This window comes from Crinia signifera, chromosome 8, assembly GCF_055691185.1.
Source record: "Crinia signifera chromosome 8, ASM5569118v1, whole genome shotgun sequence".
In the NCBI taxonomy this organism is placed as follows: Eukaryota; Metazoa; Chordata; class Amphibia; order Anura; family Myobatrachidae; genus Crinia; species Crinia signifera.
This window is the reverse complement of record NC_139224.1, coordinates 118,062,457-118,080,863: the sequence shown is the minus strand read 5'-3', so window position 1 is coordinate 118,080,863 and position 18,407 is coordinate 118,062,457. Positions and strand designations below refer to the sequence as shown.

Genomic DNA, 18,407 nt, shown 5'->3' with positions numbered 1-18,407 from the left:
ATAAATCTTTGTGTGTGTACCCAGCTGTACTTACTACAATTTTACCTATTTTGTAAAATAACCACAAAAGGAAGCGATGTAATTGAAACCAATTTTAATTTGCTGCATTTTATGAAGCAATCCCCCAGCATACATACACAATGACAGCTGCCTCATTTCAGCAGAGAGTTTGTTAGAACAAAGTTCATTTGCTCAGTGCCCCACATGCTATATGACACGCCTACACTACACACTCCCCCTCTGTAGTGCATTAACTATATGTCTGTTAACCCAGAGCTTAATCTGTTGCCTATTTTAGAGAGATTTGTTACTGAATTTTTCTGTCACTTGAAAAACTAAAAGTGCATTCAAAAAAACAAATTCTATTACTTTCATTTCCAAAGACAAGCAGAAGATTGTAGCAACATGGCTTGCACGCTGAGCAAGGAGCCACTGGATATTGAGGTACTGCAAATGGTTTTCATGTTTTCCTTGTTTAACAGATGTTTGTGCATATATAATAGATTCTGATATTAGAGAGCGTGCTTCTGCAGCTCTCGCTAAGTGCATATTACAGTAACTTGGATCCCTGCTGCTTAGTGGTTTGTGCACTAAATTGGCAGGTGTGAAACTTACTTGGTTTTCTATCCGTGTAAACTGTTCAGGAGGGAGGAGGACTCTGAATCAAAGTTTTATTTAGAACAAAAGCAACTTTAGATTTACAAATTTGGAGAGAACAAAATGATATGTCACTGCAGATGAAATGGGTGCATTTTCTGGGCTTTCCTTTCGCTTTGATATTCTATAAACGCAAAAATGCATTTTTGTTAGTTCAATTCATTATGTTCATTTAAAATCATTTTAGAGTTTATGAGCTGATGTGAGCCGTGCTACTTGTTTGTGGAGTAAAAATAAATGGTCTTTACTTAGACATAGCGCTATAAATTCAGTACATTACTATGTTTATATTTAGACTCCTGAAATATTGGTTTCATTGCAGCTAGTTCACGTGCATGCTTCAGTTGTCATTTAGTTTTTACTATGTGAATTATTTCCATTGCATTGAAGACAAGTAGCGTATGCATTCACGTGCACATAAAATGGTGTTGCCTCACACCAAATAGTGGTGAGGTTCTCACCCCCCGTAAGTGCGGCTATTGCTATATGCCTCATTTACACTGCTGGCAAACCTGCTGATTAGCATGCAACCAAAAAATGGCGCCCGTGGGGACGCCTAGCCAGTGTGAACGGATGCGACATGCGAGGGGGGGGGGTGGGTGGGCGGACCGGCATTCGGTGGGCGACGTCTGGGGGACTCGTAAGGCTGCGAATTTCCTGCCTTGCAAATGAAACAGAATAACCTCCTTAATACAGGGTGCCCAGATGAAGGGCGGTGTATATTTTATTGTGCACATCTCCAAACATGACCCATTCCAGGAGGGACAAATGTTCTGTACCTGGACTTCACTCTAAATATATGAATGTCATCACCTGGGTTAAAAAACTCTTTCATCTATATAAAAAGTTTAAGTGTGTGTGTGTGTCTGTTGCATTGCGGGCACACCATGGCACTCAGAGCCGCCAAATTTGGCAACAAGGTACCTCTGGACCTGGTGGTGTGCACCTCGAAGCCGTTTTTGGGAAATTTCACTTAGAAATGTAAAAAACACCAAGGTTCAATTTGCCTTAATTAATGATTTGGGAAACCGAAGACAAAGGAACAACACCACACCAGAGTTCACTCCTGTCATTAAGGGCCTTATTCTGCTTGGTGCGGTCCGTTCCGACTTCTTTCGGAAATGACCGAACGCCATGCACGGCGGACATTCTAAGAACACACGCACACAGGTCGTCCGCATTCGTTCGGACGGACTCACTAAGAAGAGGGAGTGTCTTCAGACTGCATCCAAACGTGTGTGTGCGGTGGGAACTCAAAGATTCTGCACGGTCTTAAACTGTGCACACACGGGGACGATAGGGGCTGAAATCACTGGACATATGGTCGCAGGTGACCATTTTGCCAGTGATGGGAGTGTGCCCCGGCGATAAATCGCCTGGTGCACGCTCCCGTTTTCAACCCCGTTCTAATCCCTGGTCCCTGTGGCACCGCCAGCAGAGGTTCCCTTTCATCAGCGACCATCTCTGGTCGCTGATGAAAAGGAGAAACTGAGCAATATATTGCTCAGCCATATATTGCTAGAAATATATGACTGAGCAATATATCTCCCCCATGTGTACGGGACTTTACTGCGTCCGAACGGATGGGAAGCTGACCGTGCGCACCGAGTTGGTGTATTTCCGCAAACTTTACTAATCTATTCGGAAGTCATGCTTCTGCAACATGACACACTTATCCAATTAGCCTACCTCATAACACATTGATTGTTTTTAAATGTAATCAATTACTTCCTAATTGATAATTAAACACATTACTTGCACTTTGGATTAACCCTTACATCATGTTAAGTGTTATTACTTCATTGTTACCCCTTTACCTGTCTTAGTGGTTCCAATTGAACCTGTGAAAAGTGTGTAATTAATCACTAATGACTAGAGGAGTGGATTGTATTGTGGTCAGCTGCGAGTGTTTAAGGTGCGGGCATACTAATTGGGCGATCCGAATGCCTAGCGCATGAACCAGTGCTCTCTGAGAGCTGAAACTTGCTTATGGACTCCGCAGTTTTCTGCCGTGTTGGTTCGCTTGCACTCGGTGTCCGGTCCGAATGCACGCCTACCACTGTTCGTGTACACCCAGATTTACGCCCAGTTTTGCCCACTTTGAAACCGTGCCCTTGTGTACGCCCATATTACGCCCATTTGTCCCGAGGGAGTTTGGTGCACATTTGTAGACGGTATTGGTGAGAATGAGTGCGCAGACACTACGTTGCACATGCGCATTGCTTTGCCTACGCATGCGCAGATAGCTAAAAAAGTGCCCTCCGAAAGAATTTGGAACGGACCGCCTCAACCAGAATAAGGCCCTTAGTAGGAATGCAAACACATTCTAGCATTATGGTGAAGGCTTTCAACAATTGGGAATAATTGGGGAAATACATAGATCACACACACCCACACACATCACACACACAGTACACCATATATGCACACACAGCACACTACACACACATATACTGTATATGTAGTACACCACACACACTTACACATTGGACAGATACACACAACACACACATACATAACACACCACAAGCAGTACAACACACACCCATATACACTACAGCACACCCAAAAACAGTACAACACACACACACACACACACACAGAACACACAAACACGCACACACTTATACCCCTTTTACACCCAAAAACCTGGATCCAACATGACATTTGGAACACGTATCCAAGCCAAGTCGATCCGGGATTTGCACCGTTTACACTGTGGTGCCTACCTGCAGTGTAGACGGAGGTGGCGCTTGAAGATGACATAATCTCCAAGCGCTGGGACCACGATCACCCCTGCCAGGATCGCCGATCATCGCCCTGGGGGTAAGCCCAGCACCAAAGTAAGCTGCTTGGCTGCCCCCAGCCCCCTTGCATCCCCCGTCTGCGAGGAGAATGGATGCCGCACACAGACATCCACTCACCTCCTCCCTGACTCCGCTGCTGTCTGCAGAGTACAGCAGACAGCACGGAGGCTGTGTGTGTGGCTACCGTCCAACCTCCATACTGACCACAGGATGCTGTGGCCTGGAGGTTGGGCTTCCCCTATTGATGTAAACAGGAGCTGGGTCAGATGAATGTGACATGTAGCAGGTGGGATGAATGTGACATGTAGTGTGACATAGAGGTGCATGTCCCTGCGTCACCCCGCCATCTCTGTCCCTGCGTCACCCCGCCATCTCTGTCCCTGCGTCACCCCACCGTCTCTGTCCCTGCGTCACCCCGCCGTCTCTGTCCCTGCGTCACCCCGCCGTCTCTGTCCCTGCGTCACCCCGCCGTCTCTGTCCCTGCGTCACCCCGCCGTCTCTGTCCCTGCGTCACCCCGCCATGTGGCATAATGTGAATTTTGGCTCAATCCAGGTGGCATAAAGTGAATTTTGGCACTTTCTGTGTGGCATGATTTGAATTTGGGCTCAATCCGGGAGGCATGATGTGAAGTTGGGCTTATTCCAGGTGGCATGATGTGAATTTTGCCTCAATCCATGTTGCATAATGTGAATTTTGGCTCAATTTATGTAGTATAATGGGAATTTTGCCTCTTTCCAGGTGGTATAATGTGAATTTTTTTGCTCATTCTGTGTCGCATAAGGGGAATTTTGGCTCTTTACTCATGGCAAAATAATTAAGTGGCAAGTGTAAGGGGGATCTACTACTGTTTTGCATAATGTGTATAAGGGGCATACAGCATGGTGCACTACACTCAAGGACATGCCCCCTTTTGAGTGGTGGCACCCTCGTTTTCTGGAGTGTGCACATAACTTCAGCCTTTAATTTGCCATACCTTACCATACCCGCACTTCAAAATTTCCACTTCGACCATTGCACACACATATTTATACGTATCGCACCTCACACACTTACACATTGGACAGATAGAACACACCACACCACATTACACATACACTACAACCAGTGGCGTAACTATAGAGGGTGCAGGGGGTGCAACTGCTACGGGGCCCGGCGGCATGGGGGGCCCGAGGGCCCAGCAGGCAATCCCTTGCACCCTCTGTTTAAAAAAAATAACTGTCACCCGGCCGGCAGTGATTGCACCGCCATCTCGTTCCCCCTTCTGCAGCGGTGGGAGCAGGAGACCTGCTGATGATCGCTTCCACTACCGGTGCCACTGAGCCAGAGATCAAACAGCTGGCGCCGCTAACCAGGAGACCCGGCTCGCTGCCGGTGAAAGGAAGCAAGCAACCCCCCTGCTCCCTTCTCGGTCCCGCTCACGCTGCTGATCCTGCGGCTGTGAGTGTCCAGAAGGTACCACCCCAGCTGCTGACACTCTCTCCCTGCCGCTGGTGCTGCGCTATGCACAGTAAGCGCCGCGGTGAGTACTGCACTGCATGGATGATGCTGGTGTATATTAAGGGGGACCCGGTGTGTGTCACCTCATTATGTGTGACCCCATTCACCCTTTCTTGTGCCCCCTACACCTTCCCTGTGCCCCCTGCTCTCACACACTATCTCCTGTGCCCACCTCCACCCACCCTATGTCCCCTCATGTGTGGCAACAGGGGAGAAGACACAAATTAATCACCTGTACCAGGGACACAATAAATAGGTATGTAGTGCCTATTAATCTACCCACTCTCAAATTACAGTAGCTTAAGTGATCATGCTGTACCCATCCCCTCTGTCCTTCATGGCTTGTGTGTGTTTTCCATTTTAGGGCCTCTGTATGTGTGTTTTTTTTTTTTTTTTTTTGCCCTGTGATGGCCAATGGTTCTTTCAAAGGTATTTGTTATTTTCCTTTTGGGGGGTTCATGTGTTTTGTTTGAGCAAATCCCACGGGCTAGATGTGATAGCCTCAGAGTTCGGCTGCCGTGTGATATCCCAGCCAAACGTGCCTTGTAAATCATTCTCTCTTTAAAAAAACAATGTCCGAGTAAGGCTGGCATCCCGCTCAGCCTTCAATTTGAAAGGCATCTTTCCCTATGTGTTTTATTATTTACCTGTGGTGGCCAGTGTGATAGATTTTTCATGTGTAAGCTACAGTATACATTATTTTCCTTTGTGTGCTGATGCATTGTGTGTGTGTGTTTTTCATATCGCGGCCTATGTATGTGTGTGTTTTTCATATTACAGCATCAGTTTATGCTGTGGGGAGAGCTTTGGGGCTGACCAGCATCTTCCTGCACAATAAAAGTGGGTGGGTCTTAAGGACATGTCCGCTTTAAAAGGCCGGGACTATTTCCCAATGCTAGTGTGCCTTAGACACGGACAATGGTACATCATGAGGTGAACTCAGTCACAAATTTTACATACCCCCACTTAATTCACTGGTCAGAATCAAACCTCTGCTCTCCCTTCTCTAGACTTCTCTGACAATGTTGCCCTTGTCCCCGTCTCTCCTAATTTCTCTCTCTGTCACTCTCACTCTCTTGCACCCCTCTTTCCGTCTCTCGCTCCTGGTCGCACCCTTCCTTTCTCTTTCTTTCCCCTCTTTCTTTTTCCTCTTATTCCACGAAGCCCTTTCCCTATTTTTCACTCTTTTTCTTGACACCCAATGACAGTGGGGGGGAGGGGCCTTTTCAAGATTTTGCTATGGGGCCCACAGAGTTCTAGTTACGCCTCTGACTACAACACACACAAACACACAAAAATAAATGCATCATAGGTGCTAAATCTCAGGAGTGGATGTGGAATTCATTAACACACAAGCTATCAAGTCAGGAGTGGTGCATTTCAAACAACAGCAACGCCACCCCTGATTTCATTTCTCGAAATGAGTATCAATGCAAACACATTCTAAAATTATCGTGGAGGTTTTAATAAATTACAATCTTGAGCCATAAGTGCAGCATAAGACAACATTTTACAGCAATTTTGGAAATTAAAAAAACAAAAACAAGGTTGTCCCGGGCAACGCCGGGCGGGTCAGCTAGTGTATAATAAAGGAATTAGTACAACACAGGTGATTGTAGTCATAAATGAATGAGGAAGTACAGGCGGAGTGCATTTTATACCTCCTGGAATGGGTCATGTCAGGAAGTATAGATTGTGTATATGAAACTAAAACCCATGGAGTATGTTACATAGTCGATGAATACCCCCGTACTTCGCTACTGGATGAGCATGGTAAATTAGTATTATAGTTGATCATTAAATTTTATGTTGGTTGGAGACAAAAATCTGTAAAAATCAGTCAAGTGAAAATTTAACAGTTTATCTAAATAACATTAGAAACTTAACAAATAAAATAGAAGGCACTTTTCTTTAGTAGAGTAGCACAATGAGAATGACAGTGCACAGCACAGAGCAGCTTGTTTTGTCGTCTGACATAACATGCATGTCCGTACTCCTGATATAGGACCTTATTCAGGTCCCTTTGCTCCCTGTGCATTCGCACATGGTAGCGATGTTTACTGTCTGCGCATGCGCAGATGTATTCCTGCGCAGACGCAAGGTGTCTGCGGCTATGGAGAACAGGGTGCGGTAGTGGCGAGTGTGCATAAGAATGTTCCTGCTTCCCATAGCATTGCATAAGGGAGCTGAAGGCTGCAGGATTCTGCACTGTGGGCCTAATTCAGGCCTGACCGCAGGACACATTTGTTCTCAAAATGTGCAAAACCATGTTGCACTGCAGGTGGGGTAGATGAGTTAGATTTGGGCGAGTTATTTTGTTTCTGTGCTCGGTAAATACTGGCTGCTTAATTTTTACACTGCACTTTACTTTTCATTTTCATACCTCCCAACATGACCCCCCTCCATGAGGGACACATTGCACTGCTCCTGCACTTCCCTCTTAATGGATGATTGATTGCCATCACCTGTGTTGAAGCACCTTTCTTATCAATTAACCTGTTCAACACAGATGAAGGTAATCATGCATTAAGAAGAAAGTCCAGAAACAGAGCATTGTGTCCCTCCTGGAAAGGGTCATGTTGGGAGGTATGCATTTTGAACACACCGTACCCAAATCTAATTCTCTCTCTGCACATGTTACATTTGCCCCGCCTGCAGGGCACATGGTTTTTCCATTTTTTGAACAAATTTCCCCTGCAATAAAGTCTATATTAGGCCCCATGCTCCTATATATAAAAATTGAGGCAGCAGTAGGATACTCTGCCTCCCACAACAACATTGTATGCGAACACTCTGTACACACGTAATTATCTCAGGGCTCACTGCAGTATTTTGTTTTACTTCCTTTTTTTTTTTTTTTTTTTACATACATTTGACCAGATTGCATTTCCCATTGGAAATGTGATCTTGTTACTTAAAAAAATGCAAATTAGAGTTTGGAGCAGTTTTTCACAATATGTGCTCCAGAAGTTCTTAAATACTGTACAATATGGTAATATTAAAAAAATTGTGAAAAAGGGTGTGAAAATACCTTTTCACACATTAATTTTGTAAAAATATTGTTAATAAATTTGCTCAAAAGTATGTTATTTAACACTACAAAGAATCAGGGACAAAGAATTTAAATTTTAATAATGTGCAAAATTAATTTTCTGTCTATTTTAATTAGGGATGTTCAGGTCTGTTTTTTTACAAAGTCGAATCCATCCAAACTTCATGATTTTGATTTTCCTGGTATGCTCGGACACCAGAACAACTTCATCTTCCTGACGTAGGATAGAACATGTTTTGGATTCAATAAATATTCCTCCCCTGCTGATTTCCCGCAGAATGCGTGAGAGTTAGGGGCAAACTTACTAAGATTAGTGTTTTATTGAAGATGGGATGTGGCCCATAGCAACATTCAGATTTGAGTTCATATTTATTTAGCATGTTCTAAAAGATAATAGATATAATATGGTTGCTATGGCCAACATCCCATCTTAGTAAATTCACCCATAGGGTGTGAGGCTGTCAGAGAGGGAATAAGGGCCAGATGTATCAAGCTTCAAAAAGTGACAAAATGGAGAGTGATAAACAGCCAGCCAATCAGCTCCTACCTGTTATGTTACAGGCTGGGTTTGAAAACGGTCAGGCAGGAGTTGATTGTTTATCACTATCCATGTTATCACTTTTGAAGCTTGATACATCTGGCCCTAAGTTTGAAAAGTGATAAAATCGAGAGTGATAAACCACCAGCCAATTCAGATCCTACCTGCCATGTCACAGGCTGGGTTTGGAAAATAAGAGGTAGAAGCTAATTGGTTGGAGGTTTATTACTCTCCATTTGATCACTTTTCAAGGCTTAGTACATCTCGCCTAGGGATGCCAATCCCGGGGCATTTTTTTCAACCCTGGAATTCGGGATTAAAAAATGCCCATTAATGGGATTCCCGGGATTGGCTTCCCTAATAATAAAAAACCCACCCCGGCCGCCCTGTATATTTACTTGGATGCATGGTGCAGCCGGGATCCGGTCGGGCAGGCTGATAGAGCTGGCATGATGGTGCCAGGGCGGGTGGGCAGGCCCAGGGCACCCACCTAACATGGAGGTGCGTGCTGATAGTGCCAGGGTGGGTGGGCAAGCCCAGGTTACCCACCTAGGATGGAGGTGCTGAATGTGCCAGGGCGGGTGGGCAAGTCCAGGTTACTCACCTAGGACGAAGGCGGATGGAGCCAGGGGCAGGCGGGTCAAGACAAAGGTGGATGGAGTCAGGGGCAGGACGGAGGCGGAACGAGCCAGGGGCAGGCATGTCAGGACTGAGGTGGATGGAGCCAGGACAGAGGCGGGCTTTGCGGCCTGTGCAGCGTGACCTCTGTCACGCTGCGCAGAGCCGCACTGTTGGGGACGAGAGAAGCCGGGCAGCGCTGTCCGGGATTGGCAACCCTAATCTCGCCCCGAACGTGGGACTACTCTTATGACGGTGTGTGGGTTGCAGCACTAAAGGCCCCCATACAATATGTGATTTTAGGCCAATTTTGATGGATCAGCCCGAGAAATCGAGTGAAATTGGCCCATATTGCATGTAAATGATATGCATCTTATCCGATACGTGGTCTCAGAGGCTGAACCTGCTGCCCAACCCACCTCTGCCTGGGCCTCACTTCCAGCAGCAAGCAACGGGGCCGCATACGATACATCACATGTGAAAGAGCCACATGCGATGTATGCTTTATGATAACAACTGGTGCAAGCACAGCAAAATGTTAGATAGTAACAAAGAAAAGTTGCTACATATGGTCTCAAGAATACAAAAGTACAATTCCAATACAAAGCTTGGGCTCATGCAATGGCGTACATGCGTACATGTGTCTTGCAGGTACAGTACTAGAAGGGACGATCATGGTCTGGCCACACAGAGAACAATGCTGGTTGAGCAGATTTACCTCCCGGGGCTCTTCTCTTTGGCCACCTGACACACATTGATATGGGGTGTGCCACAAGACCATTCCTCCATGAGCTGTGACCTTGCCCCCTTATGCCATATATGTTATAAAACAGTCCATCCCTGATAGCCAGTGTTAGCTATGGTGAGGTGAGTTATGGAAGAAATGTTCCCGGTTTGTACACTCACCAGAATCGCGCAGTCTTTAAAATTTCTTGGTATGTGATGAAAACTGTTTGACTGCTTTCCCAAGGCCTGTTTCTGTGAAATGTGGATAGGTCTGGTTTAAATATTGCACAAGTTATATACTGTAGATTTATTCCCATTAACACTAAGCTCCGATACTTTGGCATATAGTGCTATTCCAGTTCTATCTGTCTCCATCTCCGTACAAACCATGGTTGCAATTGAAGAGCTTACATAGAGATCTGAAAAATACGTAATGTCCAGTGGGAGCTGCTGTGCATTCTCTGGCAAGCAGCTCCCTCCATATTGATAGTGCTGGTATTTTTCTCTTATCTATCTATCTATCTATCTATCTATCTATCTATCTATCTATCTATCTATCTATCTATCTATCTATGTTTATACAGTAGTAGCTGGGTTGGCCCTTGGACATATGCAAGTCTAGCCACCCTGTAGTTATGCCACTGGTTGTAATGTCTAGTTCTATAAAATAAAAGAAGCTGATTGGTTACTATGAGAAATTTCTCCACCTGTCTGCTTCAGGAGGTTTGGCTCATCCCCCACTACAATGTAATGTTTAGTTTTCAAATATAGGACTTAGAATTCCTTTAACAGTGAGGTGGCTCAGATAATCTAGTGGTGAATAGAAGACTGCATGTTGAAGACACCTGTGCTGTCCCTGGTATGTTGCTGAGGGGGCCGTGTATTACTATTTGCTTGAAGCTTTGACTACAGTATCTGCTGCGGCTGTATGCTCAGTTGCTGCAAACTGGACCACGCTATTCTTATGATGATTACATGGAACCATTAGGGTCTTATCCTGGTCAGAAATATCTCTGTATGTTTTGTACCTTTACCTCACCGAACAAATGATGGCCATTTTATTTGTCAGTTTTTCATATCACCAACTTTAATCCCCATACACACATTTTGGCCCTTCTGAGTTAGTGTTCATTCTAGAATCCGCTATCTTTGAAAACCCATGCAGTTCCTCTTCCCTGTCTGGGGTGTTGCGGTCTGCTGTAGTGCTTCTAGCACAGTGTGGTCTGTATATCAGCACTGATATGCAAACCAGACCTGTGCTAGAAACACCACAGAAGACAGCGACGCCCAAGGCAGGGAAGAGGAACTTCATGGGTTTTCAAATATGGCGGGTGCTAGAATGAACACTGTGTGATATATTTTAAATAACCGCTTGGTGTGTATGCCTAATAAAATTTAATGATGAATGCGCGCTCCCATGCATTGTTAATGACCCCCTAATTGTCTGTGCTGCATGCTTAATGGTGACTTTCACATCAACAAGGCATGCAGCAGCCTGGGGGCAGGTGTTGTGACTGACGATATGGTTTGCCGATATTGTTCAATATGTATCGACAATGTATCATTCACTGCCGATATCATTCATGATACTTTAGGTAGAGCCCATTGACTACTGTGTACAGAGTTTTAGACACAGTTTTATCATCCAGAAATGCAACCCTAAGTGAAGTTTACACAACTTTAGCTATAGAAGAGAGCTGTAAGTCAAGGCACGGTGTTCCTTTCCTGGCAACAAGTTTCATTGGTCTCCTCTTGTCTGTATGGACATTTAATAAGTACTGTATATTTAATGGAGTTGAAGAGAGCTGTACTTCCAGCTAAGTAATATTTCTCATTGCACTTTCAAACTTGTTTAATCTGCAGATTATGTTCAACTTCTTCAAATTCAACAAGTTTCAACCTTTTGTTTGCCTGGTTCAGAATTTTACACTTTTACTTTACAATCAAGCTCAGACACTGATCTTCACTTGCAGATAGGGCAGACACTTTCTATGATTTACATTCTCTCCATGCCAATTTTCAACCACAGCATGTGCATTGAAAAGATCTAGCATTGACTGCTCTGAAGCCTCCAACTATAAACGGCTACAGTTGTCGTTGCCCCACTGTAGTGGCTGCCGAGGCTACTGGGCTCAGAGTGGCATGAGAGATCTTGCGCATGCCCAATGGAGCAGGAGGAGAGACAACACTCATCAGCACTAGGTCTATGCATTGAGAGCTCAGACAGGGATTGCAGGAGAGGGAGTTTTCACTCCCTAACTCAGTCAATTGAGATGATAACACATCTTGTTTTTACTGCTTTGTAGTGGTACAATATGATGGGCTGGTGTAATGCTTCTCGACACCCTAGGCAGAACTCCAAACCACCACCCCACCTTCCGGCCCCTCAAGTGAAAGTATGAAGGTGGCATCTTATAAGTTCCACAATCACCACCTGTATTAAGTACAATAAGGATGTCCTCCTCATAGGCAGCTTTACATTTTGTCATAGGCAGACTAGGTGGCGCCCCACTAGATCCTGGGATCCCAGAAAGATGCCTAATTGTAGTCGGGTCAGAAAATGTGGCACTATAATCCACCCTGGGTTTGTTAGAAACATTTATCCATAATGTTTTGCCACCTTTCCTTATTTTACAACAATACGTTTAACATAGAAATCCTAATTAAATAATAATAACAATCCTTCTTATACACCAACCAATAAATTAATAGCCCTCACCCACATACATTAAAATACACCAACATTATAGCTACTGTGAACTGCATTAGATGCATGTGGTCCTCATGTTGCGTTAATACTGGGAAGATATCTGTAAGAGATGGTAATATTGAGGCCCCTTCACTCAAGTTTAGATTCTGTATGTATTTATGTATGTACTGTCTAATTGCTATACAGAAGGCATACATACAATGAGGAGTATTCAATGTTTTTTGAGAGTCTGGCTCACCGCTCACTGTTCTGTGTCCCTGTGATCTCGCTGAAGTGCTCACCACTTTTTCTTATCTCCTCATTTCTGACTTCCTCAGTATTCAACGTGTGGCCAGCTCGCCGGCCCCTTTTGCGAACTTAGCATAATTATGCGAGTTCAAATGGGAGAGCTGTAACTGGAGACATCTGTTATCTCCTGCTCTCCACGTGAGCTGGTCAGACTGGGATATTCTCAGCAGCGTGTTCCTCACATTTGTGGACTTAGGGGGGGTACACACCAGAACGATTAGGGCTCAATTCCATCAATCTGGATCCAATTCCGACCGATTGGATGCAGATTGTATGTAGATTGGGCATGTTTAGGTCCAATTCCAATCTGATTCCAATCTGATGCGCGTCCCCGCTGTCGTTTGGTCGTTTTACAGATCCTACCTGCTGCAGTGAGGATCTGTAAAAGATCCATTTAACTGGATACAGACTCAGATCGGATTGGGATCAGATTGGATGCAGATCGTTAGCAGATTGTGTGCTCCAACAGATCGTGCGAGTATCACACAATCTACTAACAATCAGGATCGTTCTGGTGTGTACCTGGCCTTACAAAGGTTTAGAAAGGTAAATGTTTTGTTCAGTATTTATTTTACAACAAATGGCTGTGTGACTATTTTAATTGGGTTTGTGCAGACGGGTGTATTTTGTTCTGTTTGGCCTTTATCCTTGTGTTGTGCTTTTAGCATTGTTTCTTTGCCCTGTGTTTTTATTTAATTTATTTTATAATTGTTAGCGTGTTTAAAAGCCTGTTTGGGGGTTAGGTGAGGAAGAAGAGAGGAAGCATGGGAAATTACTAGGAGCATTCCAAAATGATTTATTATTGGTTACCATTAAAATAACTTATTAATTCCAAATAAATTAATATAGAAGTACAGCATTATGGCGCTTGCAATAAATACATTAGAGTACATTTTTTTTTTAATTTATAAGCCATAAAAAACAAAAAAAATAACAACTTTAACAAAGATAGCCCTACAGTTCACCTAAAAAAGATGCCGAGGGAAAAATGGAGAACTGCTCTAAAAAAAGAAACCAGCAGGACTCGCAATTTGTGCATTGAATACACTTTTGGAGAGAGACACTAAAATCCCAATTGAACAGAAATGGGGAGAAGTGCAGGGTGAACTGAGTTAGCTTCGCAAAATATTTTTGGAGAAGCAACAGAGCTGAATACAGGGAAGCACAAAATAGGAGAGAAAAGTTCACCACTCTCCAAAAAACATGCACACTCACCGTTATTTACGGCGACATAGGAGCATTGAATACATGCCAATAGGTCATTAATGACATTTATGATTTTTAATAAGTACTATATGCCTACTAAAGTATAGTGTTAAAATATGATAATATCTTGACGCGCTATCTGCTGAATGTCAGACCATAAAGATTTATACATTCTTCCTAATTAAGGTAAGATCGTTGACTATAGAATGTTACATATTATAGCAAGGACATAACATTTAGTAAATCAAAATAACTATGTATTGTTGTAACACTGTTTCCATTCATATCCTTAATCTCCAAAGATTGTTGTCCGCACAATGCAGCTGAAGGTAGCGGCTAGGTTGGGAGAGGTAATCATGCTATCTGGAGCATTGTGAAACATGCGGTTGACCCACAAGCATTTTGTCATTGCAATTAGCATACATAATGAATTGTGAAAATTAGAATATGGAGTGTTTTTTAAGGACAGCCTACGACCCTGGCATTTCGCCCTTAGCAAAAAAAATTAAAATCGGAACTTGATATGGATTTAGCCATTCATTTACATAGAAATCACCGTATCTGCATACTTAACAGACTTTTTCTATCCCCGTGGGATTTTAGATCTAATTATGGAGTACGGTGTGCTGCATTCCTAATCCTATATTGGTATGCAGATTTTACTATTTAATTTTTTATTGATATTTTCAAGAAATGTGATTTAGGAGTTTACTGAGCAGTAAAAGATGGGAGTATAAACCTTCAATGTTAAACAAAACCAAGAGATAGACAGACTAATCTTGCTTTATTATGTTCCTTTTAGTGAAAGAAAATCATGTTTATTTTAACTGTAATGTGAATAATATTGTTGGTAAGCGAAAGACTTGGAAGGATATGTATCAAAACTAGATGTTTAGTGGAGAAGTACCAATCAATCTGATTATACAGATGGAGCCGGCCTCTTTCTTGCAGGGGCTGGCGATTCTCCGCAACCCGCCGCCTCAACCGGTGCCCCTCGCTGACCCGCCGTCCCCCTATCCCTGTCCGTCTCCCTGAAGTGGAGACGGGCAGGGACCGCAACAGCGCCATCCAGAAACTGGGACGCACATGCGTGTGAGAAACACGTGCGTCCTAGTCAGATGGAGCGCCTTTGCGCCAGCGATCGCCAGGGCAGGCATGCTGGCGATCCCTGGGCAAGAACTCTCTAGTTCCATCTGTAACTGTCATTTTAAAGGCTTCAGTGCCTACACAAGTAGTGATTTCAGGCCATTTTCTGAGTTATGTTACTTAACTACATCGCTGAGAAAATGGCCCTATATTGCTGTGTGTGTGTGTGTGTGGGGGGGGGCACCGTACATCGCTATCTTACGGAGAACACTGACCCTGATAGATCGCTCTGCTGTGTGCTGAGCGATCTAGCATCACTTAGAACCAGTGGTGGCTCTTACCTCGACGGAGAAGAGGGGCTGCCGCCGCCTGCTGGTCCCAATCACTGCTGTGGTACTAGCACATAAGCAATAGCTTATTGGGTACTGCGCATGCGCAGAGCCCGTATTTATGGGCTGCCCCACAGCAGCTCATAGAGAGGCATTCCAGAGGTAGGGAACACCTTGGGTGACTGGCAGGTCGGACTTCCAATAGAATATCACTGCCACTAGCAGTGAAGCCAGTGCAGTCTCACAGACTACATCTGGCTTCAAACAGTGGCAGATTTTACCTGGGGGGGGGGGGCTGCAGCCCTGCAGCACATAGGATAAAAACCGCCACTGCTTAGAACGCTCTCACATGTGCTACCCGTGTAGATCTCATTCATTTTGACATATCTCCCGCTTTCATGCATGAAGTTGTTTAACTGTACATTTTGGGGTATAAAAAAATATAGAAGGCAATTTTTTCATAGTTTGGTTGCTACATTGCAAAAATCTGGAATAAACACTTCCCATCAATACAACACATCCAAGTACAGATGCCCTCTCCAAGTCTGCTGTTACCTATAGTTACCGCAATCCATTCCATGCTAAATTGTACCCATGGGTTACCCAAGCAGAGTGAATGGATAGCGGGTGCTTGCATATGCATGCTCCAGCTATCCAATGACACACATGCAGCTGATATGCCATGACAGGCATGCATTGCAGCAACAACACAGTCAGACACATTTTGAACTTGTTTGAGACCATTAAACCCATTATTGAGAGATTTCTGGAAATTCAACTAAAAATTTAAAGTTCTATGAAAAACCCACAAAGAAGAAAACCCACTGTCCTAAACAAAAAGATTAATCATGTATCACAAATGACACACAAAAGCACACAAAGAAAGAAGTCTACAGGAAAATTGCACATAGAAAAAAATATTCAATTTCTTGGTGGGTCTTTTCTGGGTCTAGATATATATAATATTAGTGCAAAAAGCGCTACACACTTTAGTAACTTGTGGATAATTTTCAATTGCTAAAATTATACCATACAACAAATCCAAGAAGCACTCCTATTAAAGTGGTGGCTAAAAGAGTTCTCAGACAAACTGGGATGAGGTTGATATCTCAGTGGTCAGAATGTCAGCTATCGGTATACAGATGCCGGCATCCTAACTGTCCTCCAAACATCAGCACAGTACAGATGGAGCACCTCTCGCTCAGTGCCGGTGCTCCATCTGACTGGGACGCACGTGCGCCCCAGTAAGCGTGTGTGCTGGGACGTGAATCCTGCCCATCTCTGCTTCAGGGAAACGTGCAGGGTTAGGGGGGAGCAGGGAGGTGGTTGGTGGCAATGGGGGGCGGCTGGTGGGGGCTGGAGGCTGGCTAATCCATCGCCAGCCCCTGCCTGAATGACAGAGGCTCCATTTGCACCTCTGAATAGATCAGGATCCTAACGCTGGGATCATGATCGATAAGTATGAAGGGCTAACGAGAACTCGGCAGCTTAAGGAAGCTGCATTCTCAGAGTCAAAACGGAGCCAGAGCCATTGTAAGCAGCTGTGTTGGTGATTGACCAAAACAGATGATCTTCGTAAAATTCCCTCTTAGTAAACAATTTCTATATGCGTACCTGATAAATAAATGATTCCTGGTCATAATGGTATCTTTCAATCCCATGGCTCCTCTTTCTTCACATTCCGAGGTTCAACACGCAATGGGGGAGATTCTGATTGTTTTGCAAAAGCAAATTCCTTCTTTAATGGACAAAACTTTGCTGCACTGCAGATGGGGCAGATGTAACATGTGCAGAGAGAGTTCGATTTGGGTGGGGTGTGTTCAAACTGATATCTAAATTGCAGTCTAAGAATAAAGCAGGCAGAAACAAAATAACTCACCCAAATGTAACTCTCTCTGCCCATGTTACATCCAGGGCCATCTTAACAGCAATGTGGGTCATAGGCAAAGCAATGCACTGAGACCCCTACTTTAGTAAAAATGTCCCTTGTTGCTCGCCACCTGCTATCAGCCATCCAGCAATTAGCATGCTTACAGCCATTAACTGTTTGGCTGCAGGCCGTTAGAGAATGTTTCCCAGCAGCTCTGATTTTGTGTAATTCACAACCAAAGCAGTCGGACAGCACTCCCTACTAGCCTCACAAAAAATTCTAGAGGCCCCAGCAAACACCCGCTCAAAAGCCCCAAGACCTGTGGAGCCCTAGGTCAATTGCCCAGTAAGCCCATGTGTTAAGATGGCCTGGGTTACATCAGTCCCACCTGCAGTGCACATGGGTCCTTATTCTGGTCGGTGCGGTAATATCCGCGTGCGTTCGTGCCGCCGATGTTTTGTGTCTGCGCATGTGCAGAGGCGTCTCTGCGCATGTGCGAGCGGGGCGTACGGCCAAATCCCGCATGAAATGTGAACACTCCGAACAGGGGGTGGAGAGGGGCGTGAAGGGCTATTTGGGCTCATTACCATATGCATACGCCCCGCGTTTCATGGGCGTTCCCAAGCATACGCTGGGCGTACGTATGGTAATGCGGCCGTGACGCACGTGTAGGGGGCGGACATATGACATCGCCGGATGTCAGCTGCCCGCCCAGATCCCTGCTTTTGCACGGAAAAATGTCCGTGTGGTCTGAGGTTGCGGGAGCTGGTGGAGCACTCGGTCATGCATTCGATGGTCTGCGACCATCGAATGATGGGGGAGGTTCCCTGAGATGGAGGAGGCGTATTCCGTGAAAAATACACATGCGGTCCGTTCGGCCAGCTTATTACCGCGTACGGACGGAGTTGGTGATCCGTATGGAAGGCGGGGTTTCGCACACACGGTCCTGGCCGCATAATCGGATCCGGCCGCACCGATCAGAATAAGGGCCATGGTTTTGTCCATTAAAGGCGTTTTCTTTT

General features: G+C 44.7%; 1 protein-coding gene across 1 annotated transcript in view; it reads left to right on the top strand.

Annotated features, from left to right (window-relative positions):
* Positions 1-223: 223 nt before the first annotated feature.
* DPYD (dihydropyrimidine dehydrogenase) overlaps positions 224-18,407 on the top strand; it is a 1,077,189-nt gene continuing 1,059,005 nt past the window's right edge. The window contains exon 1 of the mRNA XM_083157059.1: positions 224-444. Coding sequence (XP_083013185.1) covers positions 406-444 — 39 coding nt within the window. The 5' untranslated portion in view covers positions 224-405. The remainder of the gene's footprint in view (positions 445-18,407) is intronic.